This window comes from Nyctibius grandis, chromosome 9 (assembly GCF_013368605.1).
Source record: "Nyctibius grandis isolate bNycGra1 chromosome 9, bNycGra1.pri, whole genome shotgun sequence".
Classification (NCBI taxonomy): domain Eukaryota; kingdom Metazoa; phylum Chordata; class Aves; order Nyctibiiformes; family Nyctibiidae; genus Nyctibius; species Nyctibius grandis.
In genome coordinates, this window is record NC_090666.1 from 12,708,000 (window position 1) to 12,725,191 (window position 17,192).

Consider the following 17,192-nt stretch of genomic DNA (forward strand, 5'->3'; position numbering starts at 1 on the left):
TAAATCTAAACACCAAATTTAAGAAAAATGCAAGCTAAATGAGTGAGATTACTTGGACATGCATATTTTATGGAAAGAATGGGAACAGTGGTGTTTATGAAAGGAAAATAATAAAGGAGTTTGATTGAGCATGTGGCCTTAGAGGCTAATTGCTTCAGGACTGTTAAAACTCTAAGACATTTTGACCTTTTAGCTGAAAGTTAATATTGACTAAGCATGAGTCCTTCCATGTAGGTCTTGTCTTACCATTGCATAAAAGGCATAAGTGTTCAGTAATATGTAGAAATAGTATCTTTTTCACTACATGGGTAGCTGCAAGGCTAGGAACTGCACAAAAGAAAAAAAAAAAAGAATTGAACAGATCACCGATAAAAAAATGCAAATAGCTCAGAGGGTGAGATTTCCAGCAATAGACAGAAAAGAGAATACCTCGTTAAAAACTAATCCATTTTAGAAACTGAGGCTTCTTATTTGCATATCCATATTTGAATTTGCATCCATGCAGAATATAAATGACTTGGCTGAAGGTAATGAACAGCACAATATGGCCCACAGTGTTCAGTTTCATCTGGAAGGTAAAATACAAGTTAATTAAAACAGTATGAAAGTATTTTGCATTTTTATGTCTTGCATAATATTTTGTTCCATCTCTGCAATTAATTCCCTTTTTAAAATTCCTTTGGAAGGATCATCAGGCATAAACATAAACTATTACATTAAACCATCTGTTTGACTCTGTTTTTTAGAAAAACCAGCAGCTGCACCAGCAGCTAAGAAAGCAGAAGTGGAAGGAAAACTTTATTTTGTATCAGAGCCTCAGAGTATCAAAGTCATGGAAAGTAAGAACTCTTCACAAAAGTACTTTGTCTTCTATTTACCTATACCTTTTGTTTGAGATTATGTCCTGCTGACATAGACAGCTGGAAAGACTTAGCTTCCTCATTTGCATCTTTCTGCAGAGACTGTAGCAAGATTTATTGCAAAAGTTGGAGGAGACCCAATTCCCAATGTTAAATGGATGAAGGGAAAATGGAGGCAACTCAACCAGGGAGGTCGCATTATAATCCAGCAGAGAGGAGATGAAGCCAAACTAGAAATAAAGGATGCAATAAAAACTGATTCTGGCATGTACAAATGTGTAGCTTTTAACCAACATGGCGAAATTGAGAGGAGTGTAAACCTACAAGTTGAAGAAAGAAAGAAAGAAGTTGTTGAAGGGGATCTCAGGGCAAAACTAAAAAGGTATATGGAAAGTTTTTATAGATTGATTTGCCATCAACACAGAGGAAACATTTTTTATTGTATATCTCAGATCAAGATTTTTTTTAATATTCATTAAATATGAATAACTGTACTAAAAATAGAAGCACCTGACCAGACTGAACTAAAGGATTCCACTGCACAGGGCAGCTATAAACTGATTCATTTTTTCAGTGAACAACTTTCTAGAAATGAAGCATCGTATATTTAACTTATGTCATTGATTTGAATAGCACTCCAACAAAAAGGAAGGAAGAAGAGGAAGAGCAACCTATTGATATCTTGGAACTTCTAAAAAATGTCGATCCCAAAGAATATGAGAAATATGCTCGCATGTATGGAATTACAGATTTCCGTGGCCTCCTGCAAGCTTTTGAGTTACTAAAGCAAACCCAAGCAGAAGAAAGCCATAGATTGGTAAGATACAGCGTGACTGCAGCATTAGCTTTGTTAGGAGTAACACTGTTCATTTGAACAGGCTTGGTGTCTGTGCTCTGATATTACTGTGTGTGCAGGAATTTCTGGTTCCTTTTTAAATCTTTTACTGACAGCTCTAAATTTCTTGCATGCTCAAACCCAAGAAGAAGGAATGAGCCTTCTGGCCAAGAACATTCCGTCTTCACAACTTGGCTGCAATTTTTAAGATGCGAAGATACACTAGTTGCACTACAGTTACAGAAAGTTTGACGTAGGAACATTTAGTATCCTTTTATCTTTGAATATATTCTGACTTTTTACAGGAAATCGAGCTCACAGAAAAAGCTCGAAGAGAAGATCAAGAGTTTGATGAACTTGTAGCTTTCATTCAGCAACGACTCTCACAGACAGAGGTAACATTTTTGGCCTGATTTGTGAAATATTCAAGCCCATTATAGGGAACTTGAAACTAATTAAAACTAATATTTTTCAGCCTATTACTCTGATCAGAGACATTGAAAATCAGACAGTTTTAACAGATGAGGATGCTATCTTTGAATGTGAGATTAAAATTAACTATCCAGAAATTAAACTTTCATGGTACAAGGGAACCCAGAAACTGGACTCCAATGACAAATATGAAATCAGAATTGAAGGCGATCACCACATACTGAGAATCAGGAACTGCCAACTTGAAGATCAGGGCAATTTCAGAATAGTGTGCGGACCACACATTGCCAGTGCCAGGCTAACTGTTATCGGTAAGTGTACTTTTGAAGCATGTATTTGAAATAAGCTGCACTTTAATTATTCCACTCTCTGATGTCCGCTAAAATGTATGTTTTAACATGCTAATAGAACCTGCAGTTGAACGGCATCTTCATGACACTACTTTCAAGGAAGGAAACACATGCACGCTGTCTTGTCAGTTCTCTATCCCAAATGCCAAGACTCAGTGGTATAGAAATGGGAGACCTATTAAGATAGGAGGGAGATATTCAACACAAGTCTCTGACAAAGTACACAAACTCATCATCAAGGATGTTAGAACAGAAGACCAGGGACAGTATACCTGCAAGCTTGACAATCTAGAAACAACTGCAGATCTGGCCATTGAAGGTTTGTAAACAGATATAGAATCTCTTTATTACAGTAGTGGTAAACAATTTCTGGATGTTCCGTTAAGAGAACAAATGAAAATAAAAGGAATTTCCTAAAGAGATATTCCCAAACTTGGAAATGGACTAAACAAGAAATTTTGCTGTCCTTTCTCTTTGAACATGTGACATACTTGTGTAAGTTGGTATTTTTAACTGCTATGATTACTAACATCCCCCGGCCCTCAAACAATCTGAGTCATACTTGCCTTTATTTTCTTTTTCTCTGATGCTCTTATGTCTTCCTTGGATTTCCTCTTTTTCTTAATTATTCTTTATCTTTAATTTCCTTAATGGCTTCTCTTGTATAATTTATCTGCACAGCAGTCTTGTTATAGTTGTACTCTTATGTCTTCTAATCTTCATTCTTACATAGAAAACTTCATAGAAGATGGAATCCCTTTTACTTACTCTACTTTTTCCAGATCTCTTGGTATTATCTCTCATTATAATGTAGCTATTATGATGAAAACAATGAGAAGCAATTAGATGATAAGCTAAATGGCCTGGTGGTGCATAACAATTGATATATTTTTTGTTTCTAAAAACAGCGGAACCAATTCAGTTCACAAAGAGCATACAGAACATTGTAGTGAGTGAACACCAGTCTGCAACCTTTGAGTGCGAGGTGTCTTTTGATGATGCAGTTGTGACATGGTATAAAGGCCCCACTGAACTGAGAGAGAGTCCCAAGTACAGCTTCAGAAGTGAAGGTCGCTGTCATTATATGACTATTCACAATGTTACTGCAGAAGATGAAGGTAAAAACACATGGAATATTTGTGCTGGTATTCTTGTATCTGATTTTGTCGTCTGTTTTTTTGATGATAAAGGCATATAAATATGAACATTCTTGGCTATTGCAGGTGTATATTCTGTAATTGCTCGTCTTGAACCAAGAGGAGAAGCAAGAAGCACTGCAGAGCTCTATCTTGTAACCAAAGGTTAGCGAATTTGCTAAACAAATTTGCGATCATAGCCATCTGCAAATTTGTGAGTTTGAAACATGATTCTGGAAAAATAAATAGTCTCAAAAGAAATCTAATATTCTTTTGCAGAAATCAAACTGGAGTTGAAGCCACCAGGTAAAGATCATGAGCAAGACTGGCAGAAGATCATGTCTATACTCTGTCATAGATTTAGTGCATTGCTCTGCTTTATTTTTTATTTTCAAATCCTTTTTTCCTGGTTATAGTAAGTCAAACCTACACTCTGAAAAAATATTCCTCATCCATAGATATATGGAACTATTTATTCTCGTAAACAGTGACAATGAATACTGTGATAACTCCAAAATCAGTGATATTAATGTGTCTGGGGACCTATTTTGTACAATATGGGAAGCCTCATTCTCTAAAACACAAAAGTTTATTTTTGTTTGAATGACTGAGGAATAGAACAATGAAGAGGTACCAATGAATAGATTCTATATCCTCTGCATAACTGAAAAAAAATAACCAAGGAGGCAAAATGGGTAGCAATCACCTCCTTGTTATATATAGTGATCTTCTTTTCTGAATGTCCTTAAGAGCCTACTCCAAAATGATGCAAGAATTATTCAGTAATAAAATGAAACAGTGTAGTCAGGCCAGACTGAAAGATTAATGCAATTAGTTATCTATTGCTCAGCTAGCTTATTCTTGAGGAGCAAGCTAAAATCCTTGTATGCTAGAACAGAAAGATTAAAGCACCATGAACTACGATTCATGGGGACAGCATATTCAAATCTTCTTTTTTTTTAATTAAGTCAATTAAATATTTTGTTTTTCTAGATGTTCCTGATGCCAAGGTTGCAGTTCCACCTCAAAAACCAGATGAAGGTATGGTAACAAACCTTACTTGTTCCGTAGTGCTGTTTTATATCTGCACTGAAGCAACAGGCCAGTGGGAACCTCAAGAAAAATCTTAGACAGCTCAGTGATAAGAACTAGTTAATTGACTCTATACAAATATGATATGAGCTTGGCTTGAATAGGCTTGTTTTGCTTTGTGAAAGGTGAAAACTATACACAGGTAGTGGTAGGAATGAAGCCTTTTCTCTTAAAAAGAGTTTGCCATTTCCATCTTGTTTGGCTTTCAGTCTCGTGTTCATTCCATCTTCCTTTTATTTCCATTTTCCTCTTCTAATCATTCTTTATTTTCACCTTTTCTTCTTTTCACCACAGAAATATCTTTTAAATAAGCTGTCTGAATTACTACCCTTTGGGAAAAAAAAAAAGAAAAGAAAATACAAATATTATTTGAAAGCCATACAATGGATTGCATGTTTATTGCAAATTGTCTTTACCCAGGCTCTGGTATTGGACTACAGACTACAAACATTACGTATACTTCTGTTACATTCAATAGTTTACTATGAACCTTAGTAGTTCAGTCATCTTGGTTGGATAATTTGGTAAATGCTTGCAGTGGCAGCAGGAGGGGAAAGATTTGATATTTAGATGAATTACAATCAGCAAAGATAGGACAGTGATGGCAGTAAAGGAAATAAAGCTGAGAAGGGTCAGGGTTCAAATAAAGGTAGAGTGGGAATTCCCACTCAGAATATCTTCTTCCAGCTACAGTAAAATGTCAGAATGAGCACCATGTTTGCTTTTATTCTGCAGCTGCAATAAAATGATCTCATCTATTTTCCAAATGCACTAGGATTTTTCTTCATTTACAAGAAAAAATCATACTCACGTTTTATTCCAAATATTTCATTTTTCCTACAAGCTGCCCCTATTCCTATTCTTCTGCCTCTTGTTCCTCCACCAGAGGAGAAAAAGCCAGGTAAGAATACTCAAAGTATTTGGACAGGTGTACATGTTTCATTATGACTGTTGGTTGTTCTTTTTTTTTAATTTAAATTTTAAAATACATTGTTTTTAAGCAGAAAAAAAGGTTCCAGTCAAGAAAGTCGCCAAAAAGGTGGTTAAAAAAGGTCCTGAAGAAGTCCCACCACCTAAAGGTAACTTTTTTCCTTTTATTTTTTAACTTTTTTAAAAATAGTAAAATTACTTTGTGGAAACAATGCAATTTGTTTTGAATTGTCTGATTAGGACAGCTTAAAAAATAGTCACTTCTTTAAACCGTCTGTGAGGGTGAAATAATGTCATTAACTGTGAACATCCAATACGCCTTGTAAATTCCAAACTATGATATGAATAATCTACTTTATTTTTTTTTTAAAGTTCCTGAGCTGCTGCCAGAGAAGCTCAAAGAGGTCAAAATAACATCCATGGCAAGGAGAGAAGAGATTCATGAAGAAAAGAAGGAAATACATGAAAAGCCCAAAGAAGCTTATGAAGAATGGGAAGAAGATTATGGTGAAGACCATGACTATTATGTCAAGGAAGAAGGCTATGATGAAGGGGAAGAGGAATGGGAAGAAGCTTATGAGAAAAGAGAAGTGACTTATGAAGAAAAACGAGTCATTCATGAAGAAGGTATTTTAATTATGATACCACTTTTTTCTTCTCTTTTCTCATATTTATTATTAAGGCCCAAAAATGTTGAGCCAGACAGCATTTTTTTCTTTTTTTTTTTTACAAGAACTTGAACTTTAATATGCTGCCAAGTTTTAACCAGCACCTGATGATAAGACAAGGACTCTAGTATGGCAAGGTATAGATGCAGATAGAAATTGATACGCTATAATTTGTTTGTCAATGAACTTTGCAGATTGGGACATCTTTAAAACCTAGTATGAGTTAGTAGTTTGTAAGGATATGTGTCATTTTTAGGTGTTTTGGATATTTCTTCTATCATTTTCTTGTATTCTATATGAACTTGATTTAGGTTAAATGTTTCACACGTTAGTTTCTTGATGTTAATAGCTGTGTTTTGCAATTCCTTCCATGCTTTAACTGTCTTGGGTAGTAGTAACAGGTATGCCTCTAGGAATAGAATTTGGCTTTGATGAGAAACCATCAAACTTGAAAATGAGCAGAAAATTTTACTTCAACAATTGGATCGCTAAAACTCTTTGTGTGTTTTTCAACTTCATAGATTTATAATGGTATAACCAATAACTTTTGTGTGTATCAAGCCTTTAGACAATGCATTTTTCATCATTAAGCCATGTTATTATTTTTAAAGTGGTTGAAGTTCCTAAGAAGCCTGTGCCTGAGCGAAAACCACCAGCAATTACAGCTGAAAAGAAGGAAAAGAAAGAAGTAACAGTTCGTAAAGGTATGACTTTCCTGCAAAACTAACAGGAATATGCAGATTAAGATATCTCATGCTTCTCCTTCAAGCTGAACTGTGGTGGTTATTTCCTTGGAAAGGATAGAATTCTCTTTATGTTGGACAGTGACATGAACAAGGCTTATGGCAACCTTTCCTCTTCTCCCACCTCATATTTTCGATACGAGAATAGTGGCAATGGTAGCTGAAGCAAACCAAGAATTGCTGGCAAAATCAAACTGAGCTTCAGTTGTCTTTCCTTCTCACTGTATATTAGGCCTGGGCTTGGGTGGTGCTTTTCAGCCAGTGAACGCTGTGCTTCTGAGAAGTGTCTTCCATTCAGATCACTGCATATCTCTCAGAGGAGGGTGGGCCTGATCACCTGTTTCACAAGTGCCTTTGCCACCACTGTTCACCATCAGTGAACAATGCGCTGAACAACGCACAGGATGCGCAAAGGTTACAACATCCTAAACGAGAAAATAGCCAGTTGTACCTGGTTTGTGTCTGGAAAATAATTTTCAAGATGATTTAAACAATAAATATATCTGAATCACTTACAGTTGTCAAGAAACCCGTTGATGAAAAAGTGGAGGTAACCACTCAGAGGGTTGCAGAAGAAAAAGTCAAACAGACTGAGGGTAACTTCTGTTTAATTACCTTAATATCATCTTTACATGAAAGTAGTGGTTATTGTTACTTAGCTTATCTGCATATGCTTTTTCTTCATTTAACATGGGTCTGATCAATTTTTCAGTCTTTGAAACATCTAATAAAAGCTTCTGCTGAATTTTGTAAAAGGAAGACAAAAAGCTTTTTAGGGGAAAATACTAAATGCATATGCTAACTACCAATGCTTTAAGAAAGGAAGTGAGTGTAAAATTGCATTGGGTGAAATGGTATGTTTCACTCTAAGCTGAAGATGTGAAATCTCCATCTTCCTCAGATTTCCATCTTGACCTGTCTACCAGGATTTGTTCGTTAATTGTTCAGTTATGAAATAAAGATGCATCCTTATTCTCTTGATAACCACCTCCTCTTGTATAGCATTTCCCATTCTGCAGCAGGAGTCTGTTGGCTGCAATTCAATATAAGTCTGGATATGACCTGTGTACTAAACACCCTGAGTTACCCAGCCCCTTTAGAAAGTAGCCATAAAAAGATGCAAACACATTCCTTCTGTTGCTTTGAGTGGTTCCAAGCAGCCTGACTTAGCTACTGAGTTATGTTTCTCTTGTTTTTTCAACATCATTGCTAGACAGCTGTCGACTTATTTTGATCCCTTTACTAAATATATGACTAACAAAATTTTAATGCCAACAGTTACCAAGAAAGTTCTACCACCAAAACCTACACCAATGATCATTGAGGAAAAAGTTATGAAAAAGGAAGGTACAGATCTGCATCTTTCAATTGCAGTTTACATTTTTTCCAGCACCCTATGTGTTCTTGTGCCTCTTGTGAATATGTGGGCCTGTGTGTATGTACCTGGATCTATTGTACTAGTCATGCTGTGACTACCCTAGTGTTTAACTAGTATGTGTACCATGTTTTTATCTTTTATAAAGTCTGGTTTTAACATGTTTGTGGCTAGCCTTTTGATTCGCGTTTAAACAACCCACAGGATATTACAGCGTGATTTAGCTTTTTCTTCACCTATACTGCCTGCTAGCCTATGCTTACATAACAATGGCCCAGTGCCCCAAAATTTCTTTCATGAACCGCCTTTGGAATTCTTCTAATATACTATTTCCAAAAGCCTGTGCGTGCATTTTTTTAAAATTTTCAGGTTAAAGGTGTCTGTGTCTTTAGTCTTTAACAGATACTAAATATTATACTTGTATGCTTGTTGTGTGTTCAGTATTTTAGAATATGAATACTGACTGTCTAAATATGTCTAAGACTTAAATGTGCAATACAGATACAGGTTTGATAAAAACTCACACACTGACTACCACAAATGTGGATCTAGAATATAAAATACTAAAACAAAATCCTATCTTTAAAGTACCGACAGTAGAAACATGGACTGTTTCAGAAGAAAAGGTGTCGGTTTCTGTCCACAAAGAAGAAGAATATTCATATGTCACAGGTATGTACAAAACCAAAAATCTGTGCACCAAAATCAAAACAACTTTTCAATCCTATTAGATTTTCTTTTAATCTATTTTTGTATATGACAAATTACATATTTAGACACATCGTGTATTTGTCTTTCAATATGCATTGCTTCTTTTTGTTCATTGTGTTATGTAGCCTCAGTTTTCTTTAGATTAATAGACATCAACATTTCAACTATTTTATCTTAACGTTGTTTAAATACTTTTCTTTGAAGAGCCAACAGAGCATGAGAAAACAGTTGAAGAAAGATTCTTTGAAGCTGTTTACCCAATTGAAGGTAGATTGATTAAGAATGAGAGGCTGATCAATATTTAAGATTTTTAAAACAATTTGAATATGTAGTTAATCAAATCTCATTGTGAGATTTGCACATGCTGTTGGTTTTCTGGATGAAATTTTTTCATATATTAGCATATGTGTTTCACTGACCTTTGTGTACTGGACACACATAATATCTTCTTAAAAGCTTTTCAGATTTACTATGGACATTGATATTTCCTATCTCCAAATTTAATATCTTTAAAATTCCTATTGTAGCACATAAGGAAGTCAAAGAGGAGGAGGAAGAAGAAGAAGAAGAAGTCATTTCTACAGAACTGGAGATCCCTCATACTGAAGGTGAATAAAATCTTTGTATCATCATGCACTCCATTTTTCTGAACTTTTATGTTATCTGGCTGTACCACACTTTACCAAAGGATATCATATCAGAACTGAGATCTTTCCATCTCTCTATGGCTCTACTCTCAAAAGTTCAAGCCCTATTGCATTTCTAAATCTAATTCTTCTTCATCGCTGCTTTAAATAATTCTTTGAATAGCTTTTTTTTGAGATGAGCATATCGTATCTCTTTGATAAAACAGCATATTTTTTGACATATAGTGTTTGCTCATCCAGCATGTTGAAAGTAGCCTACTGTGATTTACCAATATTTTTAGACTCCTAAGTGTTCACCACCTATCTCTTTAAAGTGCCTGAGATACCAAAGAGGCATGTTCCAGAAGAAAGAAAGCCCGTTCCTGTCCCTAAAAAAGAAGCTCCACCAGCTAAAGGTATTTCTACTGCCCTAGTAAAAAAACAAAACACAAAAACCCAAACAAATTGTCTTTCATTATATTATTTTTCAAGTCGTCTTGAATATATTTATGAATTTACTCTCTATGTGGCTTTGGTAGTGCATTATCTCTATATGCATTATTTGATTTTGCATTATCTCCGTATTTTCGCTTTTCATTTGAGCTATAACTTACCTTACAGCTTGCATTTGTCTCAGCTTTGGCCCTTCTCTTTCCTAACAATCATGTGCTTGTTGTTTGTATGTAGATTGTGTGGCTTTTGCAGACAAGGGTTGGCTGTTTTTACTTCAGTGCCATGAAAGGTGATAGTGCAGAAATGTTAACATTGTCTTTCCAATGTAGTCCATTATATGTCCAAAAGTTTGTACACTGTACTGTGTTGCAGTGCTCAGCTCCTTGTCCAGACATATTATGTTCTAGAAAGCAATCTTGGATTACTGAAGTCTGGGTAAGTGGTCCAAAAACTAAAGCTCTCTCACTTTGACAATGTTTTCCAAAGTGCCTGAAGTCCCTAAGAAACCTGTTCCAGAGAAGAAAGTTGCTGTTGCTAAAAAGGAGGTAGCTCCCCCAGCAAAAGGTACAGCATCTTTTGAATGTGGGCTTTAAGCAGTCCTGTACTATTGTGCTGTTTTCCTAACTACTATTCACTTCTCAATATAAGCATATGATAGCTACAGTCTTTTGTGTGTTATGTTGTATGTCTGTTCTCATCTAAGACAACTAAAAAGACTTAGAAAGATTACTTAAGCAAATTTTAATACCTTTAAAGTTCCTGAAGTGCCCAAAAAACCTGTGCCCGAAGAAAAGTGCACGTTTCCTGTTCCCAAAGAAGAACCTCCATATGCCAAAAGGTATACTTAGTGATGGAGTGTACATCTACTTGTTGAATACCTTTTTAATTTTTTTTGTTAGACTGTACATAAACATGTTTGTGTTAGCAATTGATTTTTTATGTATAATTCTCTGTGCATATCTAACAGTTTTTAAGGCCTGATAACATACTTGAGCAGCTCTTTCTTCAGTTAAGAAATCAGTCTTAAAGCACTTGATAGGCTTCCAGAGACTGGTTTGACATCCCCCCCGCACCCCCCCACCTCCTCACCAATATATGTTGCTCTTTTCTCATACCTTTCTATGTTAAGTGTATGAATGTGTTATGTGGTGTGTCTTGATATTCTTATAAATGGATTGATAGAATTCTATCACACTCCAATAAATCTTTAAAATATAGAATTCAGTTATCTTACATTTTATCTTTTTTAAGTGCCAGAGGTGCCTAAGAGAGCTCCACCAGAGAAAAAAATTGCTGTTCCAAAAAGAGAGGAAACTCCACCACCGAAAGGTACACTTAAATAAGTAACATTCTTTTCTTGTTATCTTAAGCATCTTGTTTATGTCCAATTTTGGTTTTGATTGTTAAGTGAATCTGGTTTTAGTTGTACTTCAGTTACGTTAGCTATGTATCTTTTGTGTCAGTTTTGTGGATAGCTGATGCAGTCTTAAAACACCTGTAATTTTAGTTACTTAACATTATTATAATTCGTGTCTCTGAAGTGCCAGAAGTACCTAAGAAACCAGTTCCAGAAGAAAAAATACCACGTGTTCCTAAAGTAGAAGAAGCTCCACCTGAAAAAGGTACAATATTGTTCACTGTAATATTGTTTATTGTAGTCTTTAGAACATTTCATTTGTCTCAGCTTGCTGAGTGTTGTGTTTTGTAAGCAAAATATGTCCATGTGTAATCTTTTTGAAGATTAATCTAATTTCTGCTACGTGTTGCTTTTGCCAGTTTTGCACTTTACAGGTCCTTAAAAACTAAATACTTTTTTTAAGTGCCTGCAGTTCCTAAGAAACCTAAAGAAAAAGTATCTCCTGCTGTTCCTAAAAAAGTTGAGGCTCCTCCAGATAAAGGTATGCTTTCCATTAGAATGAAAGAATATGCTGTTTCTCAGCTTCTGTTTATATGTTCTGTATTGTTATCAGTCATCGATTTGTGCTTCCTCTGTGAATACTGCTGTTCTGATTTAGTGACAATGAATCATTACAGTACGTTGTATGTGTTGTGCAATACTTATAAAAATATTTTTTCTAAATATTGAATCTCTTGTATGTGTTATGTGCTCAGTACCTTTAAGCGATTCTTTGGAAACTTAGATTTAGGATTTTGTAACATTGCTTTCTCAATGGAATTAGAAAAGTATACATTTAATATTACTATCTTTCGAAGTGCCTGAAGTGCAGAAGAAAGCCACTTTTGAAGAAAGACTACTTATTACAGGAGAAAGAATATCTGTTGCCATTCCAGAGGAAATCCCACCACCTGAAGGTACACTATAAACAGGCAATAGTGAGAAACTTGTTCTTTGCCTACAAGTCTGTTGTTCTAAGACCAAGATGAAAATACACAAAAATTTTGTGTTAGTTGTCTTGTATGAGTTTTGTGTTGAACATTTTACAGACTTGCAGGCAGTTCAGAGCCTCCTGAACTCCATTTACCATTTCAGTCTTGAATGCCAGGATCCCATCCCATTGACATGAATGGAACCTCTGCTACTGACTACAATGATCTTTTGATCAGGCTTTTCATGAAATCATAGTAAGAATTATGGATGTACAGCGTTGAGAGTAGACTCCGCTAGTTCGGACTGTAACCATCTATTTGTGATACTCCCTACAAAGCTCTCTGTAGCCCTGCAGATAACAACACTATTTCTCTCTGCAGTGTTAGCTTCTCACCAGCTTTTTTAGTTCACATTCTCATACTCAGGGAAGGTTGAGATCAGTTGTTTTAAATTAGTATAATTCCACAAAATATCTGCTTCAGGATAGCTGAAATCAACATTTTGACCATTTTTATATCCCATTAATAACTAGCCAGTCAAGACAATTTACATATTCTATTAAAAAGCATAAATGAGTTTCTAAAATCAGATATGGAAGTTATCTGTCTAAAATATGAACATGCAAATATATATTAATATGGATGCGTGCAGTGTTAATTTCTGTTTGTCTCCTGCAAATTAACCTTCTACCGCAGAACAAGTCGATGTTCCCTGATGCAATCACGTTTGTAGATGTGCACATGCCAGACTTTCCTTTCAATTTTTGACCTACCCTTCTCATCTTGTTCTTGTCCTTCTTACTTTCATGTAGCTGGATCAAGAAGCAACCTCTAACTCTTTGTTGTGTCCCCCCGTCACCCCCCCCCCTCGAGCTGTTGTGATGGGGAAGTTTGGGGAGCTAAGGCATTCTGATGGACTGACAGTTGACCAGTGAAGGATATTTGAGAGATACAACAGAACACAATAGGTTACATGGGGCATGGACAAAACACATAATTTAGAGCAAATCATACATATGTGTCTGTGCAGCACTTTCTGTATTGTATGCATATCTGTCATTGTCATATAGAACTTGTAAGAACTGGTCTTCATCTTCTCCATCCAGCAATCCCTTCCTCCATCCATCCATCCATCCATCTATCCGCCTAAAATACTAAAACTAATAATTTTCTTTAAAGAACCAACAGTTGAAGAATGGGCTGAAGAAGAAATGGAGGAAGTGTCTATTGCCATTCACAGAGAAGAGATTTCTGAAGGTATGACCACAATTCAGGAATACTAGGCAAAAGCAAAAAATAACTTGTTTTGTACCAAAAATAGTGTAGATTGATATCTACTCTATTCATAAAGAGAAATTTACTACTATATAAATATGTTTCATATCTTATAAACTTTAATACTGTCTACAGTTTCTATTACTTGCATTTCAAAAGTGTAGTCGTTAATCCTGGTTTGATACAGTGAAAATAATGACGTATCTCTTGGATGCTGAGAATTATCAGCCCTTCTTTTTTTTTTTACAAAAATCCTCTGTTGGAAGTTCGTCTTCTACCAGGTTGCCTGCGTGAAGAAAAGGTCCTTCAGAATACTATGGTGCACTCTGGTTCCTCAGACCGTTTCATCATAAAATGACTAAATTGTTTCCACCTGTAAGTTTATTGGTGGTAACATAATGCTGTGGAGGATAGTAACATACACTGATTGACTCAATTTCCGTTACAAGTGACACCGTAGTACGTATTTTTCAAGTGATGGTTTTAGCCAAGGAGTTTTCTCAGTATTTGGGAGAGAGGCTTTCTGAAAGTGAACAAATTCCAACATTAGTGGACTAGTGGACAGAGGAATGGAAAGTGCTGATCTAGTACTTCAAATGCTGAGCACTTTCAAATTCCACAGAAATACAAGATGAGAGCTCCATCTCAGTTCCACTTAAGTTACTTGTAGTTTTTCCATTCATTTCAGAGGGAGCAGTATGGTTTGAACATAGATTTTGTAATACCAGAGGTGTCTGTTAGTAAAGCACACTGCTTATTCTTGTCTTACAAATATTTTGTTGCTTACCAGGGCCATAAAGACAGTCATAGATGTCAAATACTTAAACTCAAGTACTTTTTAATTTTACTCTTTTTAAGTGACTGAAGAAGAATCTTACTACGTAGAGGAGAGGGTAACTGCTCCTAAAAGAGAGGAAACCCCACCCACTAAAGGTATGCGTTCTTTTCATTACAAAATATTGGTTGTTTCATCATTTTGAGCATTATGTTGCCACTATATGTTTATCTTCATTTGTGGTTTTTTGTATTAAGGAAATCTATGCATGTTATAGTGATACTACTCCTCTTTGTAAAACTATGTATTGTGATCTTTCAAAGTGCCTGAGAAGCATAGGAAAGTTGTCCCTGAGCCAAAAGTTCCAGCTGCCCCTAAAGAAGCTCCAGCATTTAAAGGTATAAACCAGTTCCTCATCTGGGTGATGTATCTTCAAGGGGATTATGTTTGTCTTACTGTCTTGTTTGTACGTGTTGATGTGGGTAGCGTCTGCTTCCGGTGATGAATATTTGTCTCATATTCCGTCTTGTACTATGAAAAGTATTGTTTGTCTTAACTCAGTAAAACACATTGTGATGTCGTAGACAATTACAAATATTGCACCTTAATATTCTTTCTCATCTTCCTTCTCATCTTACTCATTTTTCTGAAGTTCCTGAAGTTCGTAAGAAAGCAGTTCCTAAAGTACCTGTCCCTGTGCCTAAAAAGGAGGCTTCACCAGCAAGAGGTATATCAGTTGTTTGTTCCTGTTGCAAAAAATGCTTTTTTTGCTGCATTACATCTTTATCATATATGCATGTTGATAAAAATGTATCTCATATATAAAATTTCTTCAACATCAAACATATACTTACGTCCATTCATCTACAGTGTGGCCTGTGTCATCTTGATGAGATTTATGTGCTGTTTTGTCTTTTATCTTATATCTGTTGGTGAAATTAATCACATTTTCTAAAGTTGCACAATCTTTTTTAAGAACCTGCAGAAGAATGGGTGCCCACTTTTGAGATAGAAGTTGAAGAACCTCCATCAACCAAAGGTAAACAAACTGAGAATATTATTATCATGGAGATTTTTTTGTTTGGCCTTGCAGTATCTATGTTTAGGCATTTTGCTTAAATAATTTTTTATTTGTTAGTATCTGTAACCGCTGTCTGGATCTCCCTTTTCTTTTGACTATTTACTCATCTTTGTGCTACGGCTGTAAAGTACTCTCTTCGGCAGTGTCTCATGTTTGTTGCTGTTGAAGTTTACTTAACATTTTCTTTTTAAAAACATCAGATTAAGTAGAAAAAAACTTACATATGTCTGCGTTTCAAATATTGCAATTAAATATTCTTACACTTATTATTTTTAAGTGACTGAAGTGCACAGGAAAATTATCACAGAAGAAGAAGTTGCAGTTGCTAAAAAAGAGGAGGCTCCACCAAAAAGAGGTATATAATTTTTCAGAGCTACACAAAAGAAGTCTTGTTTCAGAATACTGATTTATATTTATAATGTCTAATTGTCTAACACAAGCTGTAATGTTCAGTGTTTGCTGTCTTTTTTTTTATTTAACTTGAAGAAATGTCAAGTCTCTGCGTTTGTGTTTTGTCATCTGATTATGGTCATAAACTGTGATTAAATCAAAATCTTTTAAAATAAACTTTTTTTAAAAAAATACCAGCAGTGCCCAAGAAGCCTGTGCCAGAAGAGAAAGTACCTGTTCCAATTTCACAGAAAGTGGCAGCTCCACCAGCTAAAGGTATAGAAGCTCTTTTGAAAGTAGAGAAGTCTTCTAAATATCAGATGTCCATGTACATCATACTCACCATCTGCCTGGTTAATCAAATCCCAGTCTCTCCTGACTTGATTATGAATGAAATGGACCTTTGTCTTCTCCCCTGCAAAAGAATGCAGAAGGTGACAGAAGGCAGTTGCACACCTTCATTCTTTGCATTTTCTAGCCACTATTTAACTTCATTGATCACTATGGCTGCTTAAGAGCTTTGGAAAGCTTAGTGAAGACATTTACTCCGTGAAAAAGTCAAATAAATATGAACATGTTTAGGAAAAAAACTATTAATGTTTTATAACACTGTCAATACTCAGTGAAGGGTTTCAAACTTAAAAATATGTCCTCTGTTTCTGTGATTTTCTTATGTTTGACAAGTGTTTTTGTTACGTATCCTGTATGTGTGGTGTTCTGTGGTTTAAATACGTTTCTGAAGAGCCTAGAGGCAAATTATTTACATCTTTCATCTCAATCATTCCATCTTACTTCCTGATGTGTGAATATGCTGTTTGCTTTTTGATGTGTCTTGGTCTATATATCTGTTATTCTAATATTATATGTATCATTTCAGTAGATAGATATTATTTTGATATTTAACTATATTTCCGCTGTTGCTAAAATTGCACGGTGTTTCAAAGTGTCTAATTTATCTGGTGAATTTATTCCTGAAACCCCACAAACTAGTAGTCTTCAAAATATTTAATGTATATCTAGCTACTATGCATTAAAGATTCAACTCGTCAGTTTCTCTGTTAATTTAAATGTCTTTATGTTTGTATGGCTGGTGTGATTGTTCTGTTTATTATAAGTATCTTTGCTATGTAAA

The 17,192-nt window shown here is 35.3% G+C and overlaps 1 protein-coding gene across 1 annotated transcript in view; it reads left to right on the forward strand.

Annotated features, from left to right (window-relative positions):
- Window positions 1-17,192, forward strand: part of LOC137667504 (titin-like) — a 245,020-nt gene that overhangs the window by 86,149 nt on the left and 141,679 nt on the right. Inside the window, 31 exon segments of the mRNA XM_068408322.1 lie at window positions 747-839; window positions 960-1,242; window positions 1,494-1,677; window positions 2,001-2,090; window positions 2,171-2,438; window positions 2,536-2,796; window positions 3,386-3,595; window positions 3,701-3,778; window positions 3,893-3,919; window positions 4,607-4,654; window positions 5,550-5,606; window positions 5,707-5,784; window positions 6,008-6,262; window positions 6,915-7,007; window positions 7,565-7,642; window positions 8,325-8,393; window positions 9,010-9,093; window positions 9,337-9,399; window positions 9,660-9,740; window positions 10,094-10,174; window positions 10,698-10,775; window positions 11,463-11,540; window positions 11,753-11,833; window positions 12,032-12,109; window positions 12,426-12,524; window positions 13,719-13,796; window positions 14,673-14,747; window positions 14,913-14,987; window positions 15,242-15,316; window positions 15,566-15,628; window positions 15,948-16,025. Coding sequence (XP_068264423.1) covers window positions 747-839; window positions 960-1,242; window positions 1,494-1,677; window positions 2,001-2,090; window positions 2,171-2,438; window positions 2,536-2,796; window positions 3,386-3,595; window positions 3,701-3,778; window positions 3,893-3,919; window positions 4,607-4,654; window positions 5,550-5,606; window positions 5,707-5,784; window positions 6,008-6,262; window positions 6,915-7,007; window positions 7,565-7,642; window positions 8,325-8,393; window positions 9,010-9,093; window positions 9,337-9,399; window positions 9,660-9,740; window positions 10,094-10,174; window positions 10,698-10,775; window positions 11,463-11,540; window positions 11,753-11,833; window positions 12,032-12,109; window positions 12,426-12,524; window positions 13,719-13,796; window positions 14,673-14,747; window positions 14,913-14,987; window positions 15,242-15,316; window positions 15,566-15,628; window positions 15,948-16,025 — 3,339 coding nt within the window.